Source organism: Erpetoichthys calabaricus, chromosome 7 (assembly GCF_900747795.2).
Source record: "Erpetoichthys calabaricus chromosome 7, fErpCal1.3, whole genome shotgun sequence".
Taxonomy (NCBI): domain Eukaryota; kingdom Metazoa; phylum Chordata; class Cladistia; order Polypteriformes; family Polypteridae; genus Erpetoichthys; species Erpetoichthys calabaricus.
This window is the reverse complement of record NC_041400.2, coordinates 51,407,294-51,431,777: the sequence shown is the minus strand read 5'-3', so window position 1 is coordinate 51,431,777 and position 24,484 is coordinate 51,407,294. Positions and strand designations below refer to the sequence as shown.

The 24,484-nt window shown below is 38.2% G+C and overlaps 1 protein-coding gene across 1 annotated transcript in view; it reads right to left on the bottom strand.

Moving 5' to 3' along the window:
- fam172a (family with sequence similarity 172 member A) overlaps positions 1-24,484 on the bottom strand; it is a 744,353-nt gene that overhangs the window by 148,273 nt on the left and 571,596 nt on the right. The window contains exon 10 of the mRNA XM_051930185.1: positions 8,507-8,591. Coding sequence (XP_051786145.1) covers positions 8,507-8,591 — 85 coding nt within the window. The remainder of the gene's footprint in view (positions 1-8,506; positions 8,592-24,484) is intronic.

Below are 24,484 nucleotides of genomic sequence, written 5' to 3'. Positions count from 1 at the left end.
AGCACTTGAAGAATAGAACATCTTGCCAACTGTTAATTATGGAGGTGGATCCATTACGCTTTGGGGTGCTGTGGCAGCTTTGGATACTAGAAATATTACTTGACTACATGGAAGAACTGATTCCAATAAATATCAATAAATCCTCAAGGAGATTGTCAAACAGTCTGTCTAGAAACTGAAGCTGAAAAAGGATGGCTTTTATAATAAGACAGTTCAAAACACAACTTGAAATTTACTATGAAATACCTAAAGAAAAAACTAGGTGAAGGTTTTGAAATGGTCCCCAGACTTGAAAATCATTGAAAATCTGTGGGTAAATCTTAAATGTGCTGTGAAGGCAAGACAGCCCAAGAATATCTCATAGCTAGAAGCAATCTGCAGGGAGTATTATGGAAAAATACGAGAATTGAGAGACTTGTAGCTGGTTATATAAAATATGTGCAAGCTGTGATTTTTGCCAAAGGGATTGTTACTAAGTACTGACTTAGTAGGTGCTCAAACTTTTGTAATTGGAACATTTACTCTTATTTTTTTTTTTTTTTTACATTTTTTAGTTTATCAAATAGATTAGAACTTTACATTAACATTTGTTATAAAAATGCCATAGTTTTATGTTTTATTGTTTCATGTTGAAGTTGTATTTACTAATCTTTATGTCAAGTGTCAAAAAAAAAAAACAGGCAACTTGGCCAGGGGCGTGTAAATATTTTCATGAAACTATACATTCTCGTCAGGTAGGCATCTGTGGATAACTGAAAAAAGGAAGATGTTTTTAGGAGACATGCAGTCTACATTATTACTGAGAACATTCTAAAAATCAATAGAGTAGTCAAAGGCAAAGGGCTGTTACTTATAATAAAAATATACAGATTTAGCATTATCTTTAGGTAAAATATAGCTTTTAATGATTTACAGGCTTAATCTGATAGACATTACAACAGGCATTCAAAAGGAAGACTTTGTTAAATCTAAAACCAGTTAAATTAAGTTTTTATAGTAATAAGAAAATAAAACATTTAATCTAAAACATAAAAACCTAAAATTTCAGATGGGACTGGCTGGTAAATATTCCAAGGTTGTATACTTGTAACTGTTAGTTAAAATCTTTTAAAACAGAATTTACAGAACTAAAACTTTGCTTTCTCTGCAAGTTTTTAACTTCCTGTATTCTCAAATAGTTAAAATATGTACAGTACATAATCACAGCAAGTGATATGGTGACTCAAAGTCATAAAACTCATGTATTGTACACTTGTTGGAGTAAACCATACATAATTTTTGAACATATTAGCCCTACCTCAATAACTTAACAGCACAGCAAACACAGAAAAAATAAAAACATATGCAAAACACTTATGCGAAATCCCAGACATAGTTACTATTTAGTAGGTACAACTGGATTTGGTGTAAAACAACACTGTGATCAAGACAAGATTTCACAGCACAATTCTTATACAGTAGTTAAAACAATAGTGCAAATAGTAAATGAAGATAATCAGAGTTTGATGTGTTATGATTTAAATGCAGAGCTTTGCAATGTAAGTAGCATGGGAAAGACACTGCTGTTGTGTTGAGAAGTCGGGCTGAAGATAGATCTGAGCCATCTATCTCAGAGAAGGCATTCAAACAGGGCACAGGTAGGGTCCTAGACAATGTTGTTAGCTGGTCTGAGAAGCTATCTGCGGTGACATGTTATAACCTCATTATTCCTTAAACTTTTACATTAAAATACATTTTGGGGATCGCAACATTAAGACTGAAATTAACCTTATAATCTATTTTGTGGGATTCATGTTGAAATTAAGGTAAGGCACCTAGAAGCACAAAAATCACCTCAATGTGCTGGGCATATACCACCAATTTTCTCTGCTGTATCAGGAGGACCTAATATTTACTGGGTATCCAGTCCTACTGTAAGCAGTTGCTACCAGCCCTGTGTGGCTGACATTATCTCTATCAATTCAATGTACAACTGGCTAGAAAAACAGGTTGTCACACAAGGCAAATACAGCAGAAGTAGAATAGGGGATGCACTACAAAATCTTCCTCATAACCATAATTGCATGTAATAAGACCATTGCTTTCCTATTAGTTAACCTTAATCCAGAACTATACTAAGCCTCGACTAATAACACCTTTAAAACTAACAAAATTTTCATTAATCATGATTATTAAAAAATAATAATACTCAAAATGTTGATGTCAAAAACTGTTGACCCCAAAAGATGTCTCTGTACATATGGCAACATTTACGCAGCATTCTCAAGATATATCTCTTTCTTATAATAAAAAAATCCTGGGACGAGACGAGACTTTTTAGCCTGGGATGAGACGTGACTTTTTCAGAGAGATACTTTCACATCCCGAGACACAAGACTTTGTGCCAAGAGATTTAACTATGCCACAGGCCAGAAATAAAAGACAAAGAGTAGATGACAAAGTAGAATGTCATAAAGAATTCAAAAACATTGGCGCGATACACATGCAGAGCAGGTTAGATATAATGAATGCACTAAAGTTCGAAAGTCTCAAAAAAATTATAATAATAATACATTTTATTTATATAGCGCCTTTGCCATGCTCAAGGTGCTTCACAGAGTCTCAGAAAATAAAAACAGCAGGGTATATGTAACATTGGATATAAATGTTTCCCGAATAGAACAATGAAACAGATAACAAAGCATTAAATAGAATAAAGGACAATGAACCAGAGTAACATACTAAATTCAAAACTAAAAGAAAAAACTAACAAATAACCTAATTTGTGATATAACAGACACACAAATTATCCTGAGCACCTGGGGCCTCATGTATAAACGGTGCGTACACACAGAAATGTTGCGTACGAACATTTCCACGCTCAAATCGCGATGTATAAAACCTAAACTTGGCGTAAAGCCACGCACATTTCCACGGTACCTCATACCTTGGCGTACGCAATTTCTCCGCTCGGTTTTGCAGACTGGCGGCACCCAGCGTCAAAGCATGCTACTGTTCCTGTGTGGTCACCCTTTCTTTCTTAGCTCCACATTCCTGACGCGGGTTTATAAATACACTGAAACTAACTGCATATTGTTTATTAGTGTAATGCATCTGATTGTAATTAACCTGCAGCAATATAATGGTCCAGGGAATAGCCATAGTATTCCAAATACCATAACTGCTTTAGCGCTATAACTCTCACTGCATCTTCTTCTTCTTTCAGCTGCTCCCGTTAAGGGTTGCCACAGCAGATCATCTTTTTCCATATTACTCTCACTGCACCACTCGGAGTATTCATATCAGTGTATCTGAGTGGGGAATCACAGCAGCAGCTGATCGGAAAGAGAATTATCGGTATACAGCATGAAGTGGACGCTGACTCATCCACGGTAAAACGCTTTAGAGACTTCCCAGTAAGGACTTCGTGGTTTAGAAAAAGTTTCATCCCAAGAACTATAAACGCACTCAATCAGTCCATCAAGTGCTCCTTGTAGAATTGTTTACTTATAAGTACAATTACCTCACTGTAAACTTGGGATACAGTTATAATATTGCACAACCTGCGCCACTTTATAAAGCGCGTATTTACATATGATGACGGTATTCATTTTTAAGATGAAATGCAGCAAAATATGTTGATTATATCATACAGATAAAACTTTAACTTCATTTAAATAATCTGTAATGTTAATAATTAAACATGTGAGGACACGGTGCCGCAGCGCTAGCTAGTTCAGGGATTGTTCCTGCATTGCGTTGTATTCTTGCACTGACGCGACACTGGAAAGATAGACGGATAGAATAATTAAACATGTACTACGAAGATATTTCAATGTTCCTTAAAAGTTTTGAAGAATCGGAGTTCTAAGCTTACAAATGGCTTCATGTCTATTACATAGCTGATTGTGTGGCGATTGGGTTTTTGGAGAAAGAAAAGTAAGGACAGGAATTGGAGGTTAGTACGTTTGAAAGAGACAGTACTGCTGTGAAAAATTATGTCATTGAAGGTCGCGCATGGCGCAGCAAGCCTCTTGCGTGAGATATGAACAAGCACTGCGCTACCGTGTTCCCATGTTAAATAACATGCTTTCATTCCTATCATCATGAAAAAGATATCACGTATACATCTCAGTATTTTAATTATTCAGAGAGCTGTAATATCACGAATGTAATGGATTATGTGTCCTGTCGGAGAAAGAGAAATCCCGTTTAAGAAGCAGTTAGTGATTCACACACAGAGCACAAAGAAGATCAAATACAGAACAAAGCATTTAACGTCCTACTTTAGTAACAATGGGATTTGAGAAACTAGTAAATTAAACGATTTTAAGATGAAGTTTATGATGTTCTACTTTAATGGCAAAATAAACTACGTGATTAAAGTGGAAATTTCGAGATTAAAGATGACATTTCGTGCTTTTTTCCCCACTGTGTGCCTATTTTTTTTGTCTGTACCCTAATAAGATTTCTTATGACACTCAGACGGTGGGCTATGAATTGCCTTTTCATGGCGACTTTGATATGTGATTTCTTTTTTATTTCGGACACTATGCGACTTTGTGAACTTGAGCTTTCAAATTTCTCCGACACTCTGTCACTCGATTAACTTCCTTTTGTTGATTATACCACTGTTTAAACCAACAAAAAGTACGTTTTTCTTTTGCCTCCACTTGGTATTCGCTGAAATTCTTATATTTTCCCCCGTGCTTTTCCCATTGTCTTTTCTCAGAAGGCTATTTATATCGATTTGCATATTCAAAGAGGCGTAATTCTGGGAGGAGTTGGGGCGGGACAGAAGGCACGTGCACATGCATTACTTTTCACGCTGATCGGGATTTATGTAGTGGAAGAACGTGAAAGTTTGCGTACGTACAGATTCCTGCATCTGGATTTTTCTGTGCGTACGCACATTCCCGCTTTTGTGCTTACGCCATGTTATAGTGTGAGTTCTACGCACGGCATTATACATGAGGCCCCTGGACACAGAGGTAAACTGAAAGAAAGGGCAGAATGTTAAGTTAAGTTAAAAGCCTTCCTAAATAGATGAGTTTTAAGTTGTTTTTTAAAAGAATGAATGGAGGCAGCTGATCTAATTAATTTCGGGATGTCATTCCAAAGTCTGGGTGCTATGGAGCTGAAGGCCCTGTCACCCACAATGTGCAGGTTAGTGTGAGGCACAAGATTACCAGAATCAGAGGACCTTAGTAGGCAAACAGGAGCATAGTGATTTAGAAGGTCACTGATGTAGGCCGGTGAGAGACCATTTAAAGCTTTGTAGGTTATTAATAGAATTTTATATTCAATCCTGTAAGACACAGGAAGGTGTGTGAAGGTGAAACAGGATGGGAGTGCTGTGCTCACTGTTGCTGGTTCTAGTAAGGACTTTTGCAGTAGAGTTTTGAATTAACTGGAGCTGTGATATAAGATTAGAAGGGGCACCTGCCAGTAGCGAGTTATAATAATCGATGCAGGATGTGATAAAAGCATGGACAAGTTTCTCAGCATTAGAAAAGGAGAGGAATGAGCGAACATGGGATATGTTACAGAGGTGAAAGTAAGAAAGTTTCTTAATGTGGCTTATGTGGGCGGAATAAGAAAGGAGGAATCAAAAATGACACCAAGATTCCTTGCATCAGAAGAAGGTCTGATGAGATCACCGTCAAGAGTGACTGGAAAGGAGCTAATTTTCTTAAGTAGTACTTTAGTGCCAATTTGAAGGAGTTCAGTTTTGTTGCAATTTAATATTAAAGAGTTCTGCTCCATCCAGGTTTTAATTTCACTGAGGCAGGTTGTGAGCTGAGAAAACTCTGATGAAGTTGCACTTTTGACACTGAAATAGGGTTGAGTGTTGTCTGCATAAAAATGATAACTCAGTCCATAGCTACGAATAATATGGCCAAGGGGAAGCATATAAATACAGAAGAGAAGAGGGCCGAGGACAGAGACCTGAGGAACTCCTGAGCTGGATCTGCTGTTGCCAATACTAACAAACTCTTGCCTATCAGTCAGATAGGACTTGAACCACTGGAGGGCAGTGCCAGAGATACCTAGCATGTTCGACATTCTGGACAGTAGAATGTCATGTCTGACAGTGTCAAATGCTGCACTGAGGTCTAACAGAATTAATGTGCTGGTTTGTCCAGAGTCTGCTGCCATAAGCAAATCATTGGTTACCCGAAGATGAGCAGTTTCACAGCTGTGCTGAGCCCTGAAACCAGACTGAAAGGGTTCCATCAAATTATTAGAGGTTAAGTAATTGGTGAGCTGGGAGGCTACAACACGCTCAAAAACTTTTGACAGAATAGGTAAGTGGGAAATAGACTGAAAATTGTTAAGATCGTCACCATCAAGTCCAGACTTTTTTAACATGGGGGTTACAGAAGCTATTTTAAAAGTGGCTGGCACAAACCCAGTGTCGAGGGATGTATTGATTGTCGTAACAGCCGGGATTATGGCATGAAGGCAGGATTTAAGAAGTGTGGTGGGGATGGGGTCCAGTACACAAGTAGTTGGCCTCATCTTACAAAACAGGTCATTAACAAATGCCGATGTGACTGGTGAAAATTTACAAAAGGAGCTGGATGGAATGGGAAGACAGGGAAAGATATAAATAGATGATGGATTTATGTTAGTTGAATTATTTAGATCTTTAATTTTAATGCCGGAAAAACTGGAGGAATTTTTCACAGACTTCAGTAGAGGAGGTAATTGGGCCAGATGCAGTTTGAAGTAATTTATTAACTACAGAGAACAAAACCCTTGGGTTATCATGACCACTTTCTATTATTCTGCCATAAAGTGTGTTCTTGGCTGCAGTTGGTGCATCCCTGTAAGCCCTTTGATGGTTAGAGAAAGCCTGGATGTGAACAGTGAGGCCAGTCTTACATGACATTCTCTCAAGGCGTCGGCCAGTTGCTTTCATAGATCGTAGCTCTGAATTATACCATGGAGCTGAACGGTTAAAGGAAACCTCCTTATGTTTTAAAGGTGCTGTTTTATCGAGTGCTGAATGAAGGGCTGAGTTATAGTGGTCAACAAGACTATCTAGTGTTGATGGAATAGGTGAAGACAGAAAAATATCAGTAATGGATCCAGCAAGAACAGAGGAACAGATATTTAAACGTTTCGGAAAGAAATTTCACGATTACAGGTAAGAGGAGGGAGAGGTAATGAGACAGTAAAAAGCACTGCTTTATGGTCAGAGAGTCCCAAGTCACTGCTATAAGTGTTGCCGACAGATAATCCAGATGTGCAGATCAGGTCCAGTATATGACCACCAGAGTGGGTGGGAAAATCAACATGCTGCACAAAGTCAAAACAATCCAGTAAGGATAGGAATTAATTTCTCAGTTTACATGTAGTAATGTCAATATGGATATTGAAATCACCAAGAAGAATGACTCCCTGGGAAAGTGAACTTAAGTGGGTTAATAATTCAGTCAGCTTAGATAAAAAATATATAAAAAGATATTTCGGGGGACGATAGACAACAATAAGTGAGACAGGACCAAATTTTGTTATTAGCTTAAGAACCAGACACTTGAAAGACAATGGACCGTTTTGATGTTTAACTTCGATCTAGCAATTACTGCGACTCCTCCACCTTGTCTTGAGCTGCGAGGCTCCGTGAAATGAATGTATCCTGGCGGGGTCACCTCTGTGACAGATGAAAAATCATTTGGTTTTTTGCCAAGTTTCTGTTAAGCATAGCAAGTCAAGGTTTGAGTCTAATGAATTCTGATAGCACCAGTGCTTTGTCATTAAGAGATTTTGAGTTAAACAGTGCAATATTAGCCGATGTGGGTTCGTTGTGTGCAGATCCATGACCAGAGTTTATTTGAACATATTGCAGATTTGGCACACTGACACTCCTATTTCCAAAGCCATAAGTAGGATGGCACTTTCCTGAGCAAATGCTGCCGCTGAACTTTTCATTCGCAGCCCGGCTGTGGCGGCGACCTGACCAGCGATGTAAATAGTAAAGATTGCATTAGCGCAAACAAATGGAAATTATTACTCGGTGAAATAACGGAACAGCGAAAAGAGATTGAATATATTGTTCAGATTTAAACTTTAACTCCCAATGAAGAGGCGTATCCGTTAGAATTAAAAGATTTGTTGTTTGGTGAAAGTGAAATCCACATACGCGAGCAGCAGTGACGCAAAGTGGTTGGCATGCAGCGCAGGCCGGGGGGGGGTTGGCGCATGAAGCCCCCTAGTCTTGCATAAAAATGTGAATGATTTTAATAACACTTCTTCAAATGTCTCCTTTCCTTTTACAATTTATATATGAATTTAACATATTAACAACTGACTAGCTTTATTACGGCACAGAGACAATAAGACCACTTTATTTATGGTAATGATTTACATAATACACAGCAGACTGTGGTATGGTATATGGTTTGTTATTGCATGGTAAGTCAAAGTAGATCAAAGGTTAACATTTATAGAAAATATAAAATAATTATTAATTATAATTCTTAGAGTTTACACAATCTTTCAGCAAAAATATTTCACTTACCTGCAGAGACACGTGGACAGTCTGGCAACATAGTCTCAATTGGCGTATCTAATGCTTCAATACTTGATACCCAGTTGCAGCAATGCTGAAAAACAGATTTAAGATCTTATGGAACTACATATTGTTACATTTTGCAATTAAAAAATAAAATTCCAACCTAGAGAGTGCAATTAGGTCATCAAATATGTTTTAAGACTTTAAAATAGTAAGAACTTATTCTTAACATGAATGAAGTATAATTTAACTTTTAGGTCCTTTAAGATTAAAAACATTTTAAAACTAGATAGTTGGGGGAACATGCATCATTGGAAAACAAATAATTTACTCTATTAATTAAAACACAGCTCATAAAGTGACAAGGTTTTCAATTAAGAAGAAAAAAGTTAGGCAAGAAATTATCATTCAATACTAAAAAAATGATTCTGATATGGAATTACGTTATAAAATGTCCTATTTTTCTGTAAAAATGTAATCTCATTATGGAAGCACTTCCATTCTGTTGTCCCTCTAAATTTAGTAATAAAAGAGTAAGTGTAAAAGAAACTGTTCAATATTTGAAAGCACAGATTGAAGGTATGCTGAACTTTCATTTTTTGCAAGAACAGCAGCACTGAAAATATCTATTTACAAAAAAAATTAGAAATAATGTTTGATTTACAGTAATCCCTCCTCCATCGCGGGGGTTGCGTTCCAGAGCCACCCGCGAAATAAGAAAATCCGCGAAGTAGAAACCATATGTTTATATGGTTATTTTTATATTGTCATGCTTGGGTCACAGATTTGCGCAGAAACACAGGAGGTTGTAGAGAGACAGGAACGTTATTCAAACACTGCAAACAAACATTTGTTTCTTTTTCAAAAGTTTAAACTGTGCTCCATGATAAGACAGAGATGACAATTCTGTCTCACAATTAAAAGAATGCAAACATATCTTCCTCTTTAAAGGAGTGCGTGTCAGGAGCACAAAATGTCACATAGATGGAGAAAACAATCTCTAGCAAACAAATCAATAGGGCTGTTTGGCTTTTAAGTATGCGAAGCACCGCGGCACAAAGCTGTTGAAGGCGGCAGCTCACACCCCCTCCGTCAGGAACAGGGAGGGAGGGAGGGAGAGAGGGGGAGAGAGAGAGACAGAGAGAGAGAGAGAGAGAGAGAGAGAGAGAGACAGAGTTTGTTTTTCAGTCAAAAATCAATACGTGCCCTTCGAGCTTTTAAGTATGCGAAGCACTGTGCAGCATGTCGTTTCAGGAAGCAGCTGCACAAAAGATAGCAACGTGAAGATAATCTTTCAGCATTTTTAGACGAGCGTCCGTATCGTCTAGGTGTGCGAACAGCCCCCCTGCTCAATTCCCATACGTCAGGATCACAGATAGTCAGCGCAAGAGAGAGAGAAAAGTAAGCAATCTAGCTTCTCAGCCATCTGCCAATAGCGTCCCTTGTATGAAATCAACTGGGCAAACCAACTGAGGAAGCATGTACCAGAAATTAAAAGACCCATTGTCCGCAGAAATCCGCGAACCAGCAAAAAATCCACGATATATATTTAAATATGCTTACATATAAAATCCGCGATGGAGTGAAGCTGCGAAAGGCGAAGCGCGATATAGCGAGGGATCACTGTATTGATTTAGCACATGTTGGGACAGCGTTCACAAAGTTCATAAATTCATTTATAAAAACTATCATTTAAGTCATTCCTGTATATGTATTACTGTAGGCAGCCATGCTCTGCAAGTGTGTTCATATATAATTGTGGCATTGAGGCTTAATGTTATTTGATTATAGAAAAGTTTCAGACTTGTTGCTAAATTAATCCATACTAGCCAACCCGCGGCGTAGCATACGCCACATAATTATGTATTGATGGGTGAACACTTCCTGAACGACACAGTTGTCCAAATGTGGTGAGTTTGTGGATACCACTGTGAGGGAATGAAAAGACAGACCTCTGGAAAGAGCAACATATAATTGTCAGTGACTGAAAGCGGGATCGTCTGTGACGAAGAAGGCCACGCTGGTGAAAGTTACTTCGTCGGTAGGGATAAGTGTCAGCACTTGTAGATTAAGGTGTAGCGAGTCTTCGTTGCTGACGCTTAATATAGCTTGCGTACTGAGATGTTCAGGAGTCACAGTTGAGAAACACTTTTTAATGTCCTTTAAGTACAGGGGAAAAAATGAATATGTGAAACATCCGTAATGTATTAAGCCACCAAGAAAAGTAACATTGCAACAATGCTATCTACAACCCGATCTCTGTAAACTGAAGTGAAAACAAAATCGAGCCCGTTGTATTCTTTAACTGCCTTGTGGCACTGTAGTAGTGCTGCTGCTTTGCAGTAAGAAAACTGTGGAAGATTGTGGTTTCGCTTCCCGGTTCCTCCCTGTGTGGATAGCGCTTTGAATACTGAGAACACTGCTATATCAATGTAACGAAGTATTAATAGGAAATTGTCTTCGTATAATAGTAAAAGGCAAATTATCCGCGACAAACAAACTGTTTTAAACGCTGCATACCAACCTGCGGCGTAGTATACGCCGCATAATTACGCCGCTTTTTAAATGTTTTGTAAGCAGAGGGAAAAAAAATGAACATTTGCAAAATCCGTAACGCTACTTTCAGTAAGTAAATTGCACACGTGTTTAATTTGTCGGCCACTTTTTGCCAGCCGTCTTTTCTGGTTTGGGCTGCTTTTGCAGTGTTACCGCTTATGCATATTAAATCTTGAAATCCTTCGAGTAACTAATTAACTAACTAACACCAACCCACCCACACACACAGCTTGTGTGAAACAAATGCGCCCGTACTTTCAAAATTTTGTTGCAGCCTATAGTGGAGTCAGGCACAGAGAAGGTCAGCTGCTGAGAGAGCGTCTCGACTGTTGCAGGGCCTATATCGGTGAAGCAGGTGAGATGCTAATGAAACAGAGGCACAGGGATTATTGGTTTTTAAAGACTGCTTCCTTCATTGTGTTTTAACCTCAGTTATAAAGGATTGTTTTAAGGATCCCATGGGATACCCCTCGCAAACTGTTTTAGACCCTGCATTCAGCAATTCACATCCATGACAAACATGCCTCTTCTTACATGGTCCTGCTTTGGTGGGCGGGGAAACGTTTTCCGTGTTCCTGCAGGACCATCTAAGAAGAAGCATGTTTGTCGCGGATGTGGTGGACGCGGGCCGGGGAATAAAGAGTGTTGGTGGGCAGGGAAACGTTTTCCGTGTTCCTGCAGGACCATCTAAGAAGACGCATGTTTGTCCCGGATGCGAATTGCTGTATGTAGCGTGTAAAACAGTTTGCGATGTTGCTCGCGGTCGTGCGTCGTAACCAAAAAGTCAACGTGGCTCAGAGCTGCATGCGGACTGTAGCACAGACAAACAGAAATGACGGCGTGTTTTCCGAGGCGTCGCGTCCGAGTAGGTGGGCGTGGCTCTGCGAGTTTTCGTCATATCCAATGGTCTTAGAGTTGGTGGGCGTGGCTCCTTCCTGCGTGCTTTCATGGGTGTGGGCTTGGCTTCTTCCTGCGTGCTTTCATGGGTGTCGTGCCGCTCTGGCGGCGGCTTAGAGAATTATATATATAGATATGACTCACAAGAGACAGTGAAAAGAAACATGAAAATGACCAGGTAAATCGAAAATTTCATTAAATACTGAACTTTTTAAAAACGGTGTGGTATAGTGGGTCTACAGCTCTCAGGAAAAGCCAGTTTTTAAAATAAATAATCACAGCACTCGCAGCTTAGCGAGGGGGCGTGGTAGTTGTAGCTGAAGCGGGTCTCAGGGCGATCTGCGGTGTGGGCATTTCTCACAGGTGAGAGACTGCCCACATCCGTGATTGTTCCTGGGGCTGCTAATGTGCTGCAGCTGCTATGCCCTCTCGGCATATATAGAAGCGCGAGTCGGCTAGAAAGGGGGGAACAAAAAAAAATAGAATAAGAGAGAACAAAGAGAACAAAAGAGGGAGGTTGCTGGAGAAAGCAGGACGCGAGAGAGAGAGAACCGGTGTGAGTGAATGCTCGCAGGCAGCTGTATGGGAAGCCTGGGTGTTAGGCCAACACCCAGGAGTTGTAATAATGGTCGCTCCCGCTGAGTGAGCATGTAGCGGGAGTGACCAATGAAGAAGAGTGACTGGCTGTGTAAGGCTGGGACGGCAGCGGGAGTCGGGAGGCTTGGTGATGAAGTCCTTCGTGTGAGCGTCCTGGTCATCAAGGACTCCAAGTCTCAGGCCTGGGATGAGAGTGCGACCGAAGCCAGGATCGGGAGGCCTCCAGACGCTTGGAAAGGAAAGACGGACAGCTGCAGAGAGAGCGTCTCGCCTGCTGCAGGGCTCAAACGGGAGAAGCAGGTGAGACGCTAGTGTAAAAGAAGCACAGGGCTTTTCATTGTTTTAAAGGACTACTTCCAGCAACATTTTAACTTCAGTTTTAAAGGATTGTTTTTGTAATTTTAACCTCCACAATAACATTTGTTTTATGATGGATTATTTATTGACTTTAGAAACACTGCACTCTATTTTGAACACTCTTTTGTTTCATTGTTTTTAAATAAAAGCACCTTTGCACATTTGTACCATCCCCTTGTTATTATTGCCTCATTGTCTAGCTCATTGGTAACATTACCGACGGTGTTGGGTTCAAGGGCTCCCGAACAGCAGATGGGATCATGGAGCCGAACCCGCATCGTCACAAACGGATTCTAGAGAAGATTAAACCCCAAAATTGGATTCCTTAAGTCACAAAACCTTATAATTAAAATATAGATTGTTAGGACCTGCACAGGAATTTTTACAATTTGTAAGAGTTGGAGATCATAACACATACAGTGTTGGAATGATGCTGTCAATTTAACAAAGTCATTTTTTAGCACACCATTACCGGAGAGTGGACACTGCCTCGGAGAAGTCAATCATAACTTTTATTTTACTTTTTCAATCAAGGTGCTCATTGTCATCATGATTACTAGGAAATAGATCCTTGCCATTAATACTGTTTTTGTGAATGAATTATTGCCAAAGTAGCTGTACAACCCAAATAATATGGGAAAATAATCTAAATAATAAACACAGAGCTCAGCATTAACGTTTACAGTGCACTATCTAAAGGAATGCATTTTGTAACGCATGTAGTAATACAATGAATTGCATTTATCATTCCAACATTTTATAAAATGCATTACTGCAAATGTTTGTGATGTGCCATTTGTTTGAATGACAAATGCAATGCATATGCTCCAGTTATATGCCATTTAGTATGGAATTAAACAAAAAAACATTAATGTTTACAAAAGGATGATGGGTCAATATAGAAGTGGAAAAAAAAGCATAACTCAATGAAAAGTTTATGAATGGCTAGAAAGCGGGAAGTTTAAAGCGGGAAGAACAAGTAGTAACCACTTAAGCTCGATCTGGTCAGCCATCAACATCGCACACACAATCCCACATAAACATGGTAAATGTTTTCATCAGAGAAGATCAACAGATTATATTGACTACTGTTACTGCACATTTGATATCTATGGATGTACACATGCCATAGTGCATGATGACTTGGGGTACTGTAAAGTGCACAAGATGGATACCCAAATAGCTTTCTGATGTACACAAGCAAACATCCTTTGGTGAATTTCAGTAGGTTTTAGTCCCTCCACCCAAAGAACTCTCGCTACAGCACATTGTTCAGCAAAGGTGCAATCTTGCAGTGGAGTGTCCACATTAATTTCACCTTGCCCTGAACTAGACTAACAACATAGCTCGTACTCCAGGTAAGTCCCCCTTGAAGGTTTGACTGCCATGATAAAATAACATTAGATTGAAGAATATTTAAGAGGGGAAAGTTCAGGTACCTCAATATAATAAAATTTGACTGAAGATCTTTCCCCTGTAAATCATCAGCTGCTACAAGTATAGTGTACCAGTCCTCATCAGTACATTAAGAACAGGTGCTGGTACTCTACCTCAAAATTGAAAGAAGTGCTTACCACTGAGTAACAGCCCACTCCGAGCACTAATTTTATACTTAATTTAAAAAGTAATACTTTTGGACAGTGAGCAACTTTTGTTGTTACCAAAAATATCTGCAGTGCCAAATTCTGTTCTTTGATAATTACTGGTAATTTTTTATCCCTAAAAATGCATACTTATTTTTATGTTATGGGTAAGAAATTCAGGCACTAGTAAAAACAATTTATTTAATGAAAAACATAAGATATTTTTGAGATGGCCTATTAATTTTGCATGCTTAAAAAACACAGGCAGTGCAAGTGCACCAAATATGCTTTTGTTAATAAATGTAGGTTCAAAAACTAGCATCTTTGTGTACATCAAAGCAGAAGTACAAGAAGGTAAATGTTACAGCCTGTTCTCATACTCTCATGGTACTCTAAGGGAACCACTTCTTTATAGCTACAATTTCAACATGCTTAATGTTTCAGTGATAACTGCTTAGCTGCCATAGTTAAATATACCAGCTTTGAATTTAACTGAATTTAATTCAGCAGCACTGAGTGCAAACCAGAAATTAACATTGCGATGGACTGGTGTCTCATGCAAGTCTCAGTTACCCACATTTTTAATGTTTTTTTTTAAAAAGCATGTTATAGTGACCCATGAATTACACCATGCAATGATTTGATTAAAGATTTTTATTGTTACACACACTGTAATAGCACAGTGAAATTATTGTGCCACAGTTGTTTTGGGGTATTGGGGGATGCAGTGTAGAACATATAGTCAATAAGACAATAAAAATATATATAAAAAAATAGGCACAGAAAATAGGAGTAGCAGAAGAATGGCCTAATGCACAGTATAACATTCAAAACAGAACTGTACAGAAATATTAATTGCAAATTTTGAAGTAGAAGAAAAAGGCAGATGGCAGTACATACAGTGGTGTGAAAAACTATTTGCCCCCTTCCTGATTTCTTATTCTTTTGCATGTTTGTCACACAAAATGTTTCTGATCATCAAACACATTTAACCATTAGTCAAATATAACACAAGTAAACACAAAATGCAGTTTGTAAATGGTGGTTTTTATTATTTAGGGAGAAAAAAAAAATCCAAACCTACATGGCCCTGTGTGAAAAAGTAATTGCCCCCTGAACCTAATAACTGGTTGGGCCACCCTTAGCAGCAATAACTGCAATCAAGCGTTTGCAATAACTTGCAATGAGTCTTTTACAGCGCTCTGGAGGAATTTTGGCCCACTCATCTTTGCAAAATTGTTGTAATTCAGCTTTATTTGAGGGTTTTCTAGCATGAACCGCATTTTTAAGGTCATGCCATAGCATCTCAATTGGATTCAGGTCAGGACTTTGACTAGGCCACTCCAAAGTCTTCAGTTTGTTTTTCTTCAGCCATTCAGAGGTGGATTTGCTGGTGTGTTTTGGGTCATTGCCCTGTTGCAGCACCCAAGATCGCTTCAGCTTGAGTTGACGAACAGATGGCCGGACATTCTCCTTCAGGATTTTTTGGTAGACAGTAGAATTCATGGTTCCATCTATCACAGCAAGCCTTCCAGGTCCTGAAGCAGCAAAACAACCCCAGACCATCACACTACCACCACCATATTTTACTGTTGGTATGATGTTCTTTTTCTGAAATGCTGTGTTCCTTTTACGCCAGATGTAACGGGACATTTGCCTTCCAAAAAGTTCAACTTTTGTCTCATCAGTCCACAAGGTATTTTCCCAAAAGTCTTGGCAATCATTGAGATGTTTCTTAGCAAAATTGAGACGAGCCCTAATGTTCTTTTTGCTTAACAGTGGTTTGCGTCTTGGAAATCTGCCATGCAGGCCGTTTTTGCCCAGTCTCTTTCTTATGGTGGAGTTGTGAACACTGACCTTAATTGAGGCAAGTGAGGCCTGCAGTTCTTTAGACGTTGTCCTGGGGTCTTTTGTGACCTCTCGGATGAGTCGTCTCTGCGCTCTTGGGGTAATTTTGGTCGGCCGGCCACTCCTGGGAAGGTTCACCACTGTTCCATGTTTTTGCCATTTGTGGATAATGGCTCTCACTGTGGTTCGCTGGAGTCCCAAAGCTTTAGAAATGGCTTTATAACCTTTACCAGACTGATAGATCTCAATTACTTCTGTTCACATTTGTTCCTGAATTTCTTTGGATCTTGGCATGATGTCTAGCTTTTGAGGTGCTTTTGGTCTACTTCTCTGTGTCAGGCAGCTCCTATTTAAGTGATTTCTTGATTGAAACAAGTGTGGCAGTAATCAGGTCTGGGGGTGGCTACGGAAATTGAACTCAGGTGTGATACACCACAGTTAGGTTATTTTTTAACAAGGGGGCAATTACTTTTTCACACAGGGCCATGTAGGTTTGGATTTTTTTTCTCCCTAAATAATAGAAACCATCATTTAAAAACTGCATTTTGTGTTTACTTGTGTTATATTTGACTAATGGTTAAATGTGTTTGATGATCAGAAACATTTTGTGTGACAAACATGCAAAAGAATAAGAAATCAGGAAGGGGGCAAATAGTTTTTCACACCACTGTATGTAACATACAGCACAATTACATACTGTATAATCCAGCAGGAGAGCACACTACAAGGAATGTAAGATCAGGTTACTGAGAGTTCAGTGACATTATGGCCTGGGCAAAGAAGCTGGCAACTGTGAAAACTGGGGATGAGCTGGATGGATGGCTGGCATCAGAGATGATGAATTAGGCCCTGCTCAGATATTGAGTGGAGATGATGGTATGAAAATGTGAAAGGTCAGCCCCAGTGAAGTACTATGGACAGTATTTTAGAGGAGCTTATGATCCGGGCAAACCACACCATGATGCTTCTGGTCAGGATACTTTCAACAGTGAAGCAGGAGAAGCTCACCAGGATGTTGACTCCCAACCCAAAGCTTTTTAGAAAAAAGTCTTTGCTGAGCCTTTTCCAGGATGCAGATAGTATAGACAGACCAAGAAAGGCAGTCAGTGGTCTGGAAACCCAGGAACCTGAAGCTGCTAACTGTCTGGATGGGGCAGCTGTTTATGTGGAGTGGAGTGTGACTGCCTTTGTTCCTTCTGAAGTGAACAATAACCTTCTTACTTTTGTCGAAACTCATAGAAAGGTTGTTGCCACTGTACCATATAGTTAGGTATCTTTCCTCTCTCTTGCAGGCAGCCTCATCATCATCGCTGGTGAGGCCAATCATGGTGGTGTTGTCTGCAAACTTGATGATGCTGTTGCCCTCATGCCTTGGTACAAATCATAGGTTAATATAGCAGTGGGTTGAACCAGCAGCCTTGCAGAACACTGATATTGGTGAACAGTGTGGAGAAGGTCTTGTTGCCAGTCCTCACTGACTAGGGCCTATTTGTTAGGAAGTCAAACAACTAGTCAGATGGAACTGCTCAAACGTAGTCCCTGAGCTTCTCAATGGTATTAAAGGCAGAGCTATAGTTGGTGAACAGTAAAGAGACATATGCTTTGATAATAACATGCTTTTAACAGATTGCCACATAACAGATGATTCACATTCATTTAATAACTTTTGAATGTTGCCTGCTTGTTTTAATGTATGCATTAGCTCCATACTAGATGGAAAGGAACCTCTTAAAATTTTGCTCCAAATCTCAATTTATTTAAGACCGCATCAGGGCAGAATTACAATTCAGTGCCCATCTAGTCATTTATAGATCCATTTATTTAAAGCTCTGGTGAGTAGCAATCTATCCTAGCATAACTGACTACAAAACAGGAAGTACTCTGGATTTAGGCTTCATTACATTGCAGAGAATATCAAGAGTTGTACATGCAGCACTGTAGTTTATGAGAAGTGAATATGAAATATCACACACAAAAAGGTAGGCCTCTTTCAGTCTAAAGATCCAAGATGAACGATAAGAATAATACACAGCCTAGGAACGGTTACATTTAGGGGATGACAAGAATTATAATTTCACATGCTTATAACCACGATGGGCAAGGCACACTACTAAACGAAATGCATGCAAAAATTTTTTATTTCAATTTTTAATTGTTTTTTTTTTTTCAGATATTGATTGATTACAGACTTGATGACCTTGGATGACTCTTCTTTGTCAAGTGGTTTTAAGGTTGGTATGCACAAGACTTTACATGTTAATATATTGTTAAAGAACCTTAAATAGTAACTTGTTTAATATTGAAGCTAATACACAAAATATTCTTCCAGAAAAAAACGCACTTGAAATTATTGTTTGCTAAACATGCACTTCCTTAGAAATAAAGCCAGTTTGGTTAAGAACATTACAATAATGAAAAATAAAACCTGGACTTATTGAGGCTTAGTAATGCTGACACCATTTCTTCCTTTAAGTTCCAAACAGTTTTACCTTTCTCTATAAATTAAAAAATATTAGTCAGATGCATTCTTGCAACAATAATCTATAATGAAACATATAATGATTCTTGAAACTTGTGATTTTATACTTTTTGAAATGCTTGTTTAAATACATAAAAACCAACTCTAGTATAACTGTGGTATTAATCTAAACAACACAAGGATGGGCAACCTCATTATTAAAGACTGAATTTAGCAACCTTTAATCTGACCTACCAATAAATTACGATAAAGCAGTATTGATGGATTATTTTAATATGTTCAGCATATAAATAAAGAAACACACACATTATCAAAATTTTTGTACATTAACTACTGTATTCACTAGAGTTTTAACTAATTGAAATCCTCTGACACATTTTTGATAATAAAAATTTCAGGGCAACCTGACAGGATATATTGCCAGGCATTACCATGAAAATCTTGCACTGCACCTTTGCATCTTTCTTGATGCCATTAATCTATCTTGTCAGTGTCCCTCATTGTCTTTACCTTTGATGTTTTCTAGCATCACAGTCTTCCCAATTGACCCTTCTTTTGTCATGATGAAATACTGTAGCCTCAGCTTAAATATACAGTATGTCTAAAATGACTGATCATTCTGTCTTGAAGTTCATGATATAAGTGGTAATTGACTCAAATGCTGCTCTTAAAAAGTATTGATTTTCATTCACTCTGCTTTATTGATGGTAGAGATTAAGCAAAATGACTTCATGTAATATTAACTAATTAAAAAATAATGTGATAATTTATAATCATGAAATGTATATTTTTTAGTCATGAAGCTATTTTGCAATGAAGTTTTGCTTGTTATTAATTGTTACATTTTTGTGATTTTTTAATCCTTTATTCAACATATACAATTTCTTGTATTAGGAATTTGTAATTTTTTGCATACCTCAACTTACTCTCCAGAGACACACAGAGTTTTGGGGTCAGAGTGCAAGGTCAGCTATTTGTACAGCACTCCTGGAGCAATTGCAGGTTAAGGGCCTTGCTCAAAGGCCCAACAGAGTAGAATTCCTTCTGTCACTGCCAGGATTCGAACCAGCAATCTTCAAGTTACTACTCCAGATACATTAAGCCAGACTGTATGCTAAACATTTGAATAAATTAACATAACTGAAGGAAATGGTAGTGCAATAAAAATAAATTGCAATCAAAAATCACCACATATTTGCTGCCGTTAAGATCTTAAATAAATTAACTCATAACATGGATATCAGAAAAAGCAGCAAAGCTGATAGCATGAAGAAAGAAGGTTGATGAGGAGGTATTTCACGATACAATTCTACAGATATTAAATTTGTGCTCAGCCTTCTATTCACTTTCCAAATGCTGACTTCTTTTCTTTAAAATTGAGTTAAAGTATTCCTGATATTGAGATGTGAAATACTCAAGATATTGTTGAGAATTTGTATATAAGCCACATATTTGAAAGATGCCATTTGTTTAGCTTTCAAACCCAGGAGAAAGAAACCTCAAGTGTTGTTTATTAGTTGGAGACAGTGAACTAAGTTCAGGACCCCTATTGCTTTAATATGACTTCCAACTCTTGTAAAAGTTCATTCATCCTGCTGTGTAATCACACCTGACAAAAACATCTCACTACATCCACTGATGAAAACAATGAGTTTTACTGAGATTTCTTCAGTAGGAGGTAGTGCAAAATTTCCTTTCCCCTAATATGTAATAAAAGGAGGAGGAGTCATGAGCACAAAGGCTTTTAAATGACCCATAATAAATATTCATACATTCATCTACTGAAACCACTTTATTTTTTCAAATATATGATCACTGGTAGCTTATGCTAACAGCAATGCATGTAAATTGGGAGCCTTAGTGAACATTCCAGCTAGTAAATGAAACTATGTAAAAGTACAATGTATTACTGCATAAAATGTAGAAAATGTATAGATATTTAAGCTTTTTCTTAATTGTGTTCAGAACAAGACAAAACCTTTTTTTCTGCTGGAATCGAGGCACTTCCAGGCAGGTGGCACAAGTGCATTGAGAAGGGTGGAGACTAAGGCTGCAAAGATTAGTCGACGTAATCGATGACGTCGACTACAAAAAATTGTCGACGCGTCATAAACAGAACCTTCAGAGGCTCCAGTCACAAAGAACCACATTGGTTTTTGTAATTGCAATGCACTACATGAACGTCTGGGGGCAGTATCGTTTGTTATTGTTTGTCAAGACTGCACACAGTCCGACCAACGAAGAAGAACGTCTGAGGAGAAGAAGAATGTGGAGGAAAATAAACGTGGATGCAATGGCGAGTAGAATAGAGGAGGGAGAATGAGATGGGAAAAAAAATTGAGACAGAAACTTTCTAAAGTGTGGGAGCACTTCACCGAAAAAGAAAATAAAGTTGAATGCAGATTATGCAAAGTGGAGCTTTCTTTTCACAGCAGCACCACTGCGTTGCATGAGCATGAGAAATGCAAGCATCCTGGAGCTGTGATGCTACCGTCTCTTGAGAGGTAAGTTTTAGTGAGTAAAGTTTGTGTCACGTGTTAACGTTGATGTTTGTACTATAATGTGTATATCAAGGTTTCAACAATGACAGTTAACCCTTAAACCGACACATAATTGGAGGTTAATGCACCCCTGGACGCCAAATACTTTTTAGCTGCACTTTTTAAGCAAACATCACAATTCACAAAGAAAATGTGAAATTTTAATGGAACGCGTATTTTTTTTTCATGCAAAGAGCATCACAATTACTGCAACACTGATCATTTTACATACTGCAAATGAACTGTAAAAACTATAAAAAAAAAAAAAAAAAAAAAAAAAAACTACTGCAATAATCTATTATTATATATTCAAGGTGGAACTGAAGCCATTAATGAAATTCAGTAAATCACCGAGCCAACTGCGCTTGAACTGGCTGCACGCAGGCAAACAGAGGTAAGCTCTGATGCTTGCAGGCCAGTCTAGTGCAGTGGCTGAATCCCGGGTACAGTGATGCTGCAAGGCGCCAGTGGTCATGAGCTGGCTGCTTAACGAATATACGGCACTGACTGATTAGCTCCGGCGTGCTGGCAAATTGCTTTGTGAAGCGAATATAGGTGGGTGCGGCATTGACAATGAATGTACTTCGCCGAATATACTCGACCCCTGCGTGCTGGCAAATTGCACTGAGACACGACTTTAGCCGGTTGCGGAGTTCAATTAATGTACGTCGCCAAATGTATGTCGCCTTCGGCGTGCTGCCAAATTGCACTGGAAACCAACTCTAGCCAGTTGCGGCATTCAACGAATGTACTTTTCCGAATATACTCGGTTCCGGCGTGCTGGCAAATTGTGGTGGTAAACGGCATGTTAAGGGTTAAGTGATTATAATTTCAGTTAAATTTGCTAACATGTTTGGAGCTATAGTAAATGAGTGAATAGAAGTAGCTGAGCCGTCCTAGTTTTTTTTCGTATAATATTTGAGTTCATATGAATAGTAAACCATCTCTAATTAACGTTAGGTAACTTGTGTTTTGGAGTATATCAGTAAGTAGCTTGTTACATATTTTAGTCCGTTCTTTTTTTATTTTGGCATAATATAGTACATGATGTGATAAACTACAACACTTTTCCTTCAGAGTGTTATGATTAAAACATCTTTTTCTGTCTGCAAAATCATTCTTGAGTTCTTCTCTACTCAGCAGCTGGGAACACTGTCTCAAAGAAGAGAGCCAGCCTCACACCAGAGCATGTCAAAATGCTCATGTTCCTGCACTGCAATCAGGAATATATGAACTGAATCTTTTATAAACTGTACATTATTGTTTTATTTTATTTGAATTGAAGCTTTATTTAAACTTTTAAGACACAAAAGTGGCCATTTTTGGTTAAGTTAAATGCACTTTTTTTGTTTAAAGACTATGCGCACTTTAGTTTGTATTGTTTAATGTATTTCTTTTTTATTGTGATGGTCACACTAATATAAAATATCTGATTATTTTCAAATTCATATGTTTCACTGGTTATTTTAATTTGATTATTATTAATTTTAGTCATGTTAATGGAGAGACATCAAGGTGACATTCACAGGTGGACAGACGTGAGCAGATGAGGTAAGACATGCTCTGGAGCCCAGAACAGGATGTGCAACCACAGGTCGCAGGCATCAAAATAGTCAGGCATGAAATAATCGTGACTAATCGAAAAAAGAAAAAAAAAAAGAAGGATTAGTCGACTACCAAAATAATCATTAGTTGCAGCCCTAGTGGAGACTACATCAAGAAATGAGATTATCAGTTTGGGAGAAGCAGGTGAGACGCTAACAGAGAAGAAGCACCGGGGATTGTCATCTGTTTTTTGAAGACTGCTTCCTGTTGACGTTTTAACCTCGTGTTAAAGGATTGTTATTCTTATGTACTTTAAACCTCCACTTCACAACTGTTTTAAGGATTATTTATTTAAAGATTTATTGAATGCTCTACTGCACTTTGGACACCTGTTTTGATTCTTTTAATAATCAGTTATATTATTTACCAGTGTTATTTATTAAAGGTAGACTACAGTATATATAATTTATCAGTGTTATTTGTTAGGAAAATTGATTTTTATGTTAATATATTTGGGATGCGGAACGGATTAACTGGATTTCCATTATTTTCAATGGGGACGTTTGTTCTAGATACGAGAAATTCGCTATACAAGCTCAGTGCTGGAACGAATTAAACTCGTATCTAGAGGTTCCACTGTATCACTTTTATCTATACATATCGTTTAAATGAAGATAAATCTCGATATGTCCACACTTGTTTATAAAAAAAAAAAAAAATTTCATGGGGTGTACTTACTTTTTCAAATGAGTGTAAGTTTTCTTTTTAAGAACATTATATATTGGTGGGGTTTTGGAGTACAACTCATTTATGACTCTTACAACTATAGTTTACATATTTTGACTGTTTTAATATAACTTCCAGTAAATACTAAAGAATCATAAGAGTTCATATTATGTTCATCCAATGGTGAAGCATTTCTATCCTAAATGAGGTGGATTTTCGTTTGATTACAGAGCTACAATTCTCAGGGCTCAAGTGGTTAAACACCTAAAAGACCAGCTACAAATGATCAAAACATCATTAGAAAGGATCTTGAAGGAACCGGTCTTCTTTAAACATCATACATTAAAAGAGCTCACTGAGGACTTTAGAAAAAAAGATTATAGATGCCTAAAAGTCTGGGAAGGCATTTAAAAATATCTACAAACAATAGGAAATCAACCATTTCAATTCTGGAAGATCATCTACAAGTAGGAAAGACTTCAAATAAATGGCAACTTATGCAGGCCAGGCCTCCTCAGGAAGTTCAGCCCAAGAACAGAGTGCAAGATGCTGAAAGAACCCTCTAAGAACACTAACATTTCACCATAGGACCAACAGATAGCTCTTGCAACTGTTGATGTCAAAAGGCATGATTCTACCCTTAAAAATAGGCTGCACAAATTAGATCTACAAGGAAGGTGTACCAGAAGGAAACCTTTGCTGTCCAGAAAGAATATCAGGGCAACACTAAAGTTTGCCCATAAACACCTAGGCAAATACCAAACATCTGGAACAATGTGCTTTGGACAGACAAGGCAAAGGGCGTTATTCACCTACAGCACTAGAAAACACATTTGGCAAAAAACATAAAGGCAGA